This window comes from Oncorhynchus gorbuscha, unplaced genomic scaffold, assembly GCF_021184085.1.
Source record: "Oncorhynchus gorbuscha isolate QuinsamMale2020 ecotype Even-year unplaced genomic scaffold, OgorEven_v1.0 Un_scaffold_3279, whole genome shotgun sequence".
Classification (NCBI taxonomy): domain Eukaryota; kingdom Metazoa; phylum Chordata; class Actinopteri; order Salmoniformes; family Salmonidae; genus Oncorhynchus; species Oncorhynchus gorbuscha.
The window spans coordinates 27,578-39,922 of record NW_025747562.1 but is presented as its reverse complement, the minus strand read 5'-3'; the positions used below and the strand labels follow the sequence as shown (position 1 = coordinate 39,922).

General features: G+C 45.7%; 1 protein-coding gene across 1 annotated transcript; it reads left to right on the top strand.

The window, feature by feature from the left end:
• Positions 1–8,314: 8,314 nt before the first annotated feature.
• LOC124027483 lies at positions 8,315–9,456 on the top strand (the record flags this gene model as incomplete). Its single annotated transcript, XM_046339899.1, has 2 exons — positions 8,315–9,106; positions 9,140–9,456. Coding segments are annotated over 2 exons (1,109 nt in total), but the record flags the coding sequence as incomplete, so codon positions are not given.
• Between the last annotated feature and the right edge of the window lie 2,889 nt (positions 9,457–12,345).

Genomic DNA, 12,345 nt, shown 5'->3' with positions numbered 1-12,345 from the left:
CCAATCGAAAATCAAATCAAGAGTCGGCTTTCTATTCCGCAACAAAGCCTCCTTCACTCACGCTGCCAAGCTTACCTAGTAAAACTGACTATCCTACCGATCCTCGACTTCGGCGATGTCATCTACAAAATGGCTTCCAACACTCTACTCAGCAAACTGGATGCAGTCTATCACAGTGCCATCCGTTTTGTCACTAAAGCACCTTATACCACCCACCACTGCGACTTGTATGCTCTAGTCGGCTGGCCCTCACTACATATTCGTCGCCAGACCCACTGGCTCCAGGTCATCTACAAGTCCATGCTAGGTAAAGCTCCGCCTTATCTCAGTTCACTGGTCACGATGGCAACACCCATCCGTAGCACGCGCTCCAGCAGGTGTATCTCACTGATCATCCCTAAAGCCAACACATCATTTGGCCGCCTTTCGTTCCAGTACTCTGCTGCCTGTGACTGGAACGAATTGCAAAAATCCCTGAAGTTGGAGACTTTTATCTCCCTCACCAACTTCAAACATCAGCTATCCGAGCAGCTAACCGATCGCTGCAGCTGTACATAGTCTATAGGAAAATAGCCCACCCATTTTCACCTACCTCATTCCCATACTGTTTTTTTATACTGTTTTTATTTATTTATTTTTCTGCTCTTTTGCACACCAATATCTCTACCTGTACATGACCATCTGATCATTTATCACTCCAGTGTTAATCTGCAAAATTGTATTATTTGCCTACCTCCTCATGCCTTTTGCACACATTGTATATAGACTGCCCATTTTTTTCTACTGTGTTATTGACTTGTTAATTGTTTATTCCATGTGTAACTCTGTGTTGTCTGTTCACACTGCTATGCTTTATCTTGGCCAGGTCGCAGTTGCAAATGAGAACTTGTTCTCAACTAGCCTACCTGGTTAAATAAAGGTGAAATAAAAAATTAAAAATAAATAAAAAACCTTAGCCACACTGCTAACCCTAATGCCTAACGCTAATCTTAACCACACTGCTAACCCTAATGCCTAACCCTAAGCTTAAACCTAACCTTAACCACACTGCTAACCCTAATGCCTAACCCTAACCTTAACCACACTGCTAACCCTAACCTTAACCACACTGCTAACCCTAATGCCTAACCCTAACCTTAACCACACTGCTAACCCTAATGCCTAACCCTAACCTTAACCACACTGCTAACCCTAACCTTAACCACACTGCTAACCCTAACCTTAACCACACTGATAATCCTAATGCCTAACCCTAACCTTAACCACACTGCTAACCCTAATGCCTAACCCTAACCTTAACCACACTGCTAACCCTAACCTTAACCACACTGCTAACCCTAATGCCTAACCCTAACCTTAACCACACCGCTAACCCTAATGCCTAACGCTAAGCTTAACCACACTGCTAACCCTAATGCCTAACCCTAAGCTTAAACCTAACCTTAACCACACTGCTAACCCTAATGCCTAACGCTAAGCTTAACCACACTGCTAACCCTAATGCCTAACCCTAAGCTTAAACCTAACCTTAACCACACTGCTAACCCTAATGCCTAACCCTAACCTTAACCACACTGCTAACCCTAAACTTAACCACACTGATAACCCTAATGCCTAACCCTAACCTTAACCACACTGCTAACCCTAACCCTAACCACACTGCTAACCCTAATGCCGAACCATAACCTTAACCACACTGCTAACCCTAATGCCTAACCCTAACCTTAACCACACTGCTAACCCTAATGCTTACCCCTAACCTTAACCACACTGCTATCCCTAATGCCTAACCCTAACCTTAGCCACACTGCTAACCCTAATGCCTAACGCTAATCTTAACCACACTGCTAACCCTAATGCCTAACCCTAAGCCTAAACCTGGACCCGTACAAATCAGCTGGGCTTGACAATCTGGACCCGCTATTTCTGAAATTATCTGCCGCCATTGTCGCAACCCCTATTACCAGCCTGTTCAACCTCTCTTTCATATCGTCTGAGATCCCCAAGGATTGAAAGCTGCCGCAGTCATCCCCCTCTTCAAAGGGGAGACACCCTGGACCCAAACTGTTACAGACCTATATCCATCCTGCCCTGCCTATCTAAGGTCTTCGAAAGCCAAGTCAACAAACAGGTCACTGACCATCTCGAATCCCACCGTGCCTTCTCCGCTGTGCAATCTGGTTTCCGAGCCGGTCACGGGTGCACCTCAGCCACACTCAAGGTACTAAACGATATCATAACCGCCATCGATAAAAGACAGTACTGTGCAGCCGTCTTCATCGACCTCGCCAAGGCTTTCGACTCTGTCAATCACCATATTCTTATCGGCAGACTCAACAGCCTCGGTTTTTCGGATGACTGCATTGCCTGGTTCACCAATTACTTTGCAGACCGAGTTCAGTGTGTCAAATCGGAGGGCATGCTGTCCGGTCCTCTGGCAGTCTCTATGGGGGTGCCACAGGGTTCAATTCTCGGGCCGACTCTTTTCTCTGTGTATATCAATGATGTTGCTCTTGCTGGGCGATTCCCTGATCCACCTCTACGCAGACGACACCATTCTATATACTTTCGGCCCGTCATTGGACACTGTGCTATCTAACCTCCAAACGAGCTTCAATGCCATACAGCACTCCTTCCGTGGCCTCCAACTGCTCTTAAACGCGAGTAAAACCAAATGCATGCTTTTCAACCGATCGCTGCCTGCACCCGTATGCCCGACTAGCATCACCACCCTGGATGGTTCCGACCTTGAATATGTGGACATCTATAAGTACCTAGGTGTCTGGCTAGACTGCAAACTCTCCTTCCAGACCCACATCAAACATCTCCAATCGAAAATCAAATCAAGAGTCGGCTTTCTATTCCGCAACAAAGCCTCCTTCACTCACGCTGCCAAGCTTACCCTAGTAAAACTGACTATCCTACCGATCCTCGACTTCGGCGATGTCATCTACAAAATGGCTTCCAACACTCTACTCAGCAAACTGGATGCAGTCTATCACAGTGCCATCCGTTTTGTCACTAAAGCACCTTATACCACCCACCACTGCGACTTGTATGCTCTAGTCGGCTGGCCCTCACTACATATTCGTCGCCAGACCCACTGGCTCCAGGTCATCTACAAGTCCATGCTAGGTAAAGCTCCGCCTTATCTCAGTTCACTGGTCACGATGGCAACACCCATCCGTAGCACGCGCTCCAGCAGGTGTATCTCACTGATCATCCCTAAAGCCAACACATCATTTGGCCGCCTTTCGTTCCAGTACTCTGCTGCCTGTGACTGGAACGAACTGCAAAAATCCCTGAAGTTGGAGACTTTTATCTCCCTCACCAACTTCAAACATCAGCTATCCGAGCAGCTAACCGATCGCTGCAGCTGTACATAGTCTATAGGAAAATAGCCCACCCATTTTCACCTACCTCATTCCCATACTGTTTTTTTATACTGTTTTTATTTATTTATTTTTCTGCTCTTTTGCACACCAATATCTCTACCTGTACATGACCATCTGATCATTTATCACTCCAGTGTTAATCTGCAAAATTGTATTATTTGCCTACCTCCTCATGCCTTTTGCACACATTGTATATAGACTGCCCATTTTTTTCTACTGTGTTATTGACTTGTTAATTGTTTATTCCATGTGTAACTCTGTGTTGTCTGTTCACACTGCTATGCTTTATCTTGGCCAGGTCGCAGTTGCAAATGAGAACTTGTTCTCAACTAGCCTACCTGGTTAAATAAAGGTGAAATAAAAAATAAAAAATAAATTAAAAACCTTAGCCACACTGCTAACCCTAATGCCTAACGCTAATCTTAACCACACTGCTAACCCTAATGCCTAACCCTAAGCTTAAACCTAACCTTAACCACACTGCTAACCCTAATGCCTAACCCTAACCTTAACCACACTGCTAACCCTAACCTTAACCACACTGCTAACCCTAATGCCTAACCCTAACCTTAACCACACTGCTAACCCTAATGCCTAACCCTAACCTTAACCACACTGCTAACCCTAACCTTAACCACACTGCTAACCCTAACCTTAACCACACTGATAATCCTAATGCCTAACCCTAACCTTAACCACACTGCTAACCCTAATGCCTAACCCTAACCACACTGCTAACCCTAACCTTAACCACACTGCTAACCCTAATGCCTAACCTAACCTTAACCACACCTAACCCTAATGCCTGCCTAACCCTAACCACACTGCTAACCCTAATGCCTAACCTAACCTTAACCACACTGCTAACCCTAACCTTAACCACACTGCTAACCCTAATGCCTAACCTAACCTTAACCACACTGCTAACCCTAACCTTAACCACTCCTAACCTTAACCACACTGCTAACCCTAACCTAACCTTAACCACACTGCTAACCCTAACCCTAACCACACTCCTAACCTTAACCACACTGCTAACCCTAATGCCTAACCCTAACCTTAACCTGATAACCCTAACTGCTAACCCTAACCTTAACCACACTGCTAACCCTAATGCCTAACCCTAACCTTAACCACACTGCTAACCCTAACCTTAACCACACTGCTAACCCTAATGCCTAACCCTAACCTTAACCACACTGCTAACCCTAACCTTAACCACACTGCTAACCCTAATGCCTAACCCTAACCTTAACCACACTGCTAACCCTAACCTTAACCACACTGCTAACCCTAATGCCTAACCCTAACCTTAACCTTAACCACACTGCTAACCCTAATGCCTAACCCTAACCTTAACCTTAACCACACTGCTAACCCTAATGCCTAACCCTAACCTTAACCTTAACCACACTGCTAACCCTAATGCCTAACCCTAACCTTAACCACACTGCTAACCCTAATGCCTAACCCTAACCTTAAATCCCATTAACAGCATTCCAAACCTCCATAAATATCTGTGTGGAATCTCAATTCAATGGCTCAGACACAAGAGGCATGTGGCAGGGTCTACAGTCAATCACGGACTACAAGATGAAATCCAGCCCAGTCACGGACCAGGATGTCTTGCTCCCAGGCAGACTAAATAACTTTTTTGCCCGCTTTGAGGACAATACAGTGCCACTGACACGGCCTGCAACGGAAACATGCAGTCTCTCCTTCACTGCAGCCGAGGTGAGTAAGACATTTAAACGTGTTAACCCTCGCAAGGCTGCAGGCCCAGACGGCATCCCCAGCCGCGCCCTCCGAGCATGCGCAGACCAGCTGGCCGGTGTGTTTACGGACATATTCAATCAATCCCTATACCAGTCTGCTGTTCCCACATGCTTCAAGAGGGCCACCATTGTTCCTGTTCCCAAGAAAGCTAAGGTAACTGAGCTAAACGACTACCGCCCCGTAGCACTCACTTCCGTCATCATGAAGTGCTTTGAGAGACTAGTCAAGGACCATATCACCTCCACCCTACCTGACACCCTAGACCCACTCCAATTTGCTTACCGCCCAAATAGGTCCACAGACGATGCAATCTCAACCACACTGCACACTGCCCTAACCCACCTGGACAAGAGGAATACCTATGTGAGAATGCTGTTCATCGACTACAGCTCGGCATTCAACACCATAGTACCCTCCAAGCTCGTCATCAAGCTCGAGACCCTGGGTCTCGACCCCGCCCTGTGCAACTGGGTACTGGACTTCCTGACGGGCCGCCCCCAGGTGGTGAGGGTAGGCAACAACATCTCCTCCCCGCTGATCCTCAACACGGGGCCCCACAAGGGTGCGTTCTGAGCCCTCTCCTGTACTCCCTGTTCACCCACGACTGCGTGGCCACGCACGCCTCCAACTCAATCATCAAGTTTGCGGACGACACAACAGTGGTAGGCTTGATTACCAACAACGACGAGACGGCCTACAGGGGAGGAGGTGAGGGCCCTTGGAGTGTGGTGTCAGGAAAATAACCTCACACTCAACGTCAACAAAACTAAGGAGATGATTGTGGACTTCAGGAAACAGCAGAGGGAACACCCCCTATCCACATCGATGGAACAGTAGTGGAGAGGGTAGCTAGTTTTAAGTTCCTCGGCATACACATCACAGACAAACTGAATTGGTCCACTCACACTGACAGCGTCGTGAAGAAGGCGCAGCAGCGCCTATTCAACCTCAGGAGGCTGAAAAATTCGGCTTGTCACCAAAAGCACTCACAAACTTCTACAGATGCACAATCGAGAGCATCCTGGCGGGCTGTATCACCGCCTGGTACGGCAACTGCTCCGCCCTCAACCGTAAGGCTCTCCAGAGGGTAGTGAGGACTGCACAACGCATCACCGGGGGCAAACTACCTGCCCTCCAGGACACCTACACCACCCGTTGTTACAGGAAGGCCATAAAGATCATCAAGGACATCAACCACCCGAACCACTGCCTGTTCACCCCGCTATCATCCAGAAGGCGAGGTCAGTACAGGTGCATCAAAGCTGGGACCGAGAGACTGAAAAACAGCTTCTATCTCAAGGCCATCAGACTGTTAAATAGCCACCACTAACATTGAGTGGCTGCTGCCAACACACTGTCATTGACACTGACCCAACTCCAGCCATTTTAATAATGGGAATTGATGGAAATGATGTAAATATATATATATATATATATATCACTAGCCACTTTAAACAATGCTACCTTATATAATGTTACTTACCCTACATTATTCATCTCATATGCATATGTATATACTGTACTCTACAACATCGACTGCATCCTTATGTAACACATGTATCACTAGCCACTTTAACTATGCCACTTTGTTTACTTTGTCTACACACTCATCTCATATGTATATACTGTACTCGATACCATCTACTGTATGCTGCTCTGTACCATCACTCATTCATATATCCTTATGTACATGTTCCTTATCCCCTTACACTGTGTATAAGACAGTAGTTTTTTTTGGAATTGTTAGTTAGATTACTTGTTGGTTATCACTGCATTGTCGGAACTAGAAGCACAAGCATTTCGCTACACTCGCATTAACATCTGCTAACCATGTGTATGTGACAAATACAATTTGATTTGATTTGATTTGATTTGTGGGCTATATAAATCCCATTAACAGAGTTCCAAATCTCCATAAATATCTGTGTGGGCTATATAAATCCCATTAACAGCATTCCAAATCTCCATAAATATCTGTGTGGGCTATATAAATCCCATTAACAGCATTCCAAATCTCCATAAATATCTGTGTGGGCTATATAAATCCCATTAACAGCGTTCCAAACCTCTCAGCCAATAACATCTAGTTTTCAGTTTCCCCCTCCCCACTCAGACTACCCAGACATTCTTAGCAAAATTATGTCTTGAGAAATTGTACTTTTGGTAATAAGCAATTGTTTTATTATTTCTTTTGTTTTACAATTTGTTTTATTGAAAACAATCACAGTAAGATACTTCATTGTTACGCAGAAATGATTTGATATTGAGATAAAACAGCTACATTGGACCTTTAAATTAAAAGATTTTCATGTATTTTTACAACATAACCAGTTTTAACTTCACAGCTGGCCCATCTAGTGGAAATTGCTCAGTCCTACCTACAGGGCAAGATACACAAATAAACATCAACCTGCTGCCAACTCCCAGCCTTTAGCTATGAAATCATTATATTACAAGGGGTATGTTGAGTAATGGCGTACCATCAAAAGTATAGCCCAAACCAGGACATTCACAGCATGAGCATCCTTGAGAGTCATGGATATCCTGAAAATGGGTTTCTGTCATGTAACACACTCTATAATGACTGACTGACTAATCTACAGGACTGTACCTGGTATCTGTTTAACTGGCCCTGACCGTCAAGGCCCTACAGGACTGTACCTGGTATCTGTTTAACTGGCCCTGACCGTCAAGGCCCTACAGGACTGTACCTGGTATGTGTTTAATAGCCTGGGGACATGAGGACCTAGAGGACTGTATCTGTTTAATAGCCTGGGGACATGAGGACCTAGAGGACTGTATCTGTTTAATAGCCTGAGGACCTAGGGGACTGTATATGTTTAATAGCCTGGGGACATGAGGCCTAGAGGACTGTATATGTTTAATAGCCTGGGGACATGAGGACCTAGAGGACTGTATCTGTTTAATAGCCTGGGGACATGAGGACCTAGAGGACTGTATCTGTTTAATAGCCTGAGGACATGATGACCTAGGGGACTGTATCTGTTTAATAGCCTGGGGACATGAGGACTGTATCTGTTTAATAGCCTGAGGACATGATGACCTAGGGGACTGTATCTGTTTAATAGCCTGGGGACATGAGGACTGTATCTGTTTAATAGCCTGAGGACATGATGACCTAGGGGACTGTATCTGTTTAATAGCCTGGGGACATGAGGACCTAGAGGACTGTATCTGTTTAATAGCCTGGGGACATGAGGACCTAGAGGACTGTATCTGTTTAATAGCCTGGGGACATGAGGACCTAGAGGACTGTATCTGTTTAATAGCCTGGGGACATGAGGACCTAGAGGACTGTATCTGTTTAATAGCCTGGGGACATGAGGACCTAGAGGACTGTATCTGTTTAATAGCCTGGGGACATGAGGACCTAGAGGACTGTATCTGTTTAATAGCCTGGGGACATGAGGACTGTATCTGTTTAATAGCCTGGGGACATGAGGACCTAGAGGACTGTATCTGTTTAATAGCCTGGGGACATGAGGACTGTATCTGTTTAATAGTCTGGGGACATGAGGACCTAGAGGACTGTATCTGTTTAATAGCCTGGGGACATGAGGACCTAGAGGACTGTATCTGTTTAATAGCCTGGGGACATGAGGACCTAGAGGACTGTATCTGTTTAATAGCCTGGGGACATGAGGACTGTATCTGTTTAATAGCCTGGGGACATGAGGACCTAGAGGACTGTATCTGTTTAATAGCCTGGGGACATGAGGACCTAGAGGACTGTATCTGTTTAATAGCCTGGGGACATGAGGACTGTATCTGTTTAATAGCCTGGGGACATGAGGACCTAGAGGACTGTATCTGTTTAATAGCCTGGGGACATGAGGACCTAGAGGACTGTATCTGTTTAATAGCCTGGGGACATGAGGACCTAGAGGACTGTATCTGTTTAATAGCCTGGGGACATGAGGACTGTATCTGTTTAATAGCCTGGGGACATGAGGACCTAGAGGACTGTATCTGTTTAATAGCCTGGGGACATGAGGACCTAGAGGACTGTATCTGTTTAATAGCCTGGGGACATGAGGACCTAGAGGACTGTATCTGTTTAATAGCCTGGGGACATGAGGACCTAGAGGACTGTATCTGTTTAATAGCCTGGGGACATGAGGACCTAGAGGACTGTATCTGTTTAATAGCCTGGGGACATGAGGAACTAGTTGAATTAACACGTTGCTGGATGTGTAGTACTTTAGTAGATGGATGCTGCTGTGTACTAGGTAGCGGCAGGTTGCCTCGGCAAAAATCCTGTTAAACACCATGCAACTTATTATCTGAGGGTTTAAGTGCATTTTATCTTATCAAGGCTTGCCATAAAAAAGGGGTTGAATTCTCAACCCCCACAGCATCATACTTTGACTTCAGCGTGTCGTTGCACTGGAGTTCAATCAGCTCCATTTGGATGTTGGTTGGTGCATTTTCCACATCAACTGCGAAGGGATTACTAAGCAGTTCAAACTTGCATTTCTGGGCATCGAAGTCGGCAAATCGCTGGCTAAACTCAGCGGCGAGAACACTGAGTTTTTCAACAAACTGTGCGCATGGGAACACGGCGGTAGAGATCTGCGCTTTTATGGATTGGCAGCAGGGAAAATGGCAAGGGTTTCCTTGCAGCATCTGATTCTCCCACAGGCACAGTTTAGTTTTGAAGGCCCTCACTGCAGCGTACATGTCTGTGATGATGCGCCCCCGCCCCTCAAGCTGCAGGTTCAGCGCATCGAGATGGCTCGAGATGTCACAGAGAAAGGCCAGCTCACACAGGAACTTTTGCTCCCGGAGCTCTGCTGTATCCTTCCCTTTGGTTTCCAGGAATTGACATATTTCCTCACGCAGCTCGAAACATCTGTTCAGTACTTTTCCTCTGCTTAGCCATCTCACCTCTGTGTGATACGGCACGTCTGCGTATTCCGAACCACACTCCTCCAGAAAAGATTTAAACTGGCGGTGATTTAGACCTTTGGCTCTTATAAAGTTAACTACCTGTGTTACTGTGGTCATAACATGTTCCATCTTTAGGGCTTCGGCACACAGTGCTTCCTGATGTATGATGCAGTGGTAAACAGTTAGCTCACCTGCACAGTTCTCTTCCCGCATCTTCTCCCGAACCATGCCCACCAGTCCACTCTTTTTACCGCACATCGCTGGCGCACCATCTGTCGTTAATCCAACGAGTTTATCCCACGGCAGCTTTATTTCAGTTACACATTTGGAAACCTCCTCAAAGATTTCCTTTCCTGTGGTTGTGCCATGCATTGATTTGAATCCTAATATCTCCTCCATAACACACAGATTTGAGTCCACTCCACGGATGAAGACTGACAGCTGAGCAGTATCAGATGCGTCGCAGCTCTCATCCACAGCGAGGGAGAACGTAACAAAATCTTTTCCCTTTTCCATCAGTTGGTCATACAGATTGGTGGCAAGATCACATGTGCGATCAGCTACTGTGTTCCTGCTCAGGCTCACATTTGAAAATGCTTGTTTTTTCTCTGGGCATACGAGGTCACAAACCTTCATCATGCACTTTTTCATGAACTCTCCCTCATTAAAGGGCCGGGCTGATTTTGCGATCTCTGCTGCCACTATATAACTAGCCTTTACAGCAGCCTCGCTTTGTGATGTGGCTTTTTTAAACATATTCTGTTGTGAAACCAAACTTCTTTTCATCTCCTCTACTTTCTGGCTCCTTTGAGTCATGTCCAGGTCCTTGTATTTGTCATGGTGTTTCGTTTCATAGTGTCGTCTAATGTTGTACTCCTTACTTACAGCCACGTTGACTCCACAAACAAGACAAACAGGTTTGTCTTTTACATATGTAAACAGATATTCTGCCTCCCACTTGTCCAGAAAGCTCCTGTTTTCTGCCTTTCTTTTCGCCATTTTTGGGAAGGGTTAGCTCGCTGACAGTTGTAGCGTCTATGTTGCTATGACTACTGTCACAGAGGAGAGAGCGTTTCTGGGTCTTGTCCTGATTGGCGCGCGAAAACAGCAGAGCATTATGGGATTCGTAGTATTAGTGGTGAATGCGCTGTATAATACCGGCAGGCCAGCTCTAGTAGTAATTTGCTATTGTCTCGCGGGCCAAATATAATTACCCCGTGGGCCAAATTTGGCCCACGGGCCAGAGTTTGACACCCATGTCTTAGATCATTCCTCCATACAGAATCCTACCAAATGTTTGATGAGTTCTAGAACACACTGGGAGGGATCTTAGACCATTCCTCCATACAGAATCCTACCAAATGTTTGATGAGTTCTAGAACACACTGGGAGGGATCTTAGACCATTCCTCCATACAGAATCCTACCAGATGTTTGATGAGTTCTAGAACACACTGGGAGGGATCTTAGACCATTCCTCCATACAGAATCCTACCAGATGTTTGATGAGTTCAAGAACACACTGGGAAGGATCTTAGACCATTCCTCCATGCAGAATCCTACCAGATGTTTGATGAGTTCTAGAACACACTGGGAAGGATCTTAGACCATTCCTCCATGCAGAATCCTACCAGATGTTTGATGAGTTCTAGAACACACTGGGAAGGATCTTAGACCATTCCTCCATGCAGAATCCTACCAGATGTTTGATGAGTTCTAGAACACACTGGGAAGGATCTTAGACCATTCCTCCATGCAGAATCCTACCAGATGTTTGATGAGTTCTAGAACACACTGGGAAGGATCTTAGACCATTCCTCCATACAGAATCCTACCAGATGTTTGATGAGTTCTAGAACACACTGGGAGGGATCTTAGACCATTCCTCCATACAGAATCCTACCAGATGTTTGATGAGTTCTAGAACACACTGGGAAGGATCTTAGACCATTCCTCCATACAGAATCCTACCAGATGTTTGATGAGTTCTAGAACACACTGGGAAGGATCTTAGACCATTCCTCCATACAGCATCCTACCAAATGTTTGATGAGTTCTAGAACACACTGGGAAGGATCTTAGACCATTCCTCCATGCAGAATCCTACCAGATGTTTGATGAGTTCTAGAACACACTGGGAAGGATCTTAGACCATTCTTCCATGCAGAATTCTACCAGATGTTTGATGAGTTCTAGAACACACTGGGAGGGATCTTAGACCATTCCTCCATACAGAATCCTACCAGATCCTTGATATTCTTCGC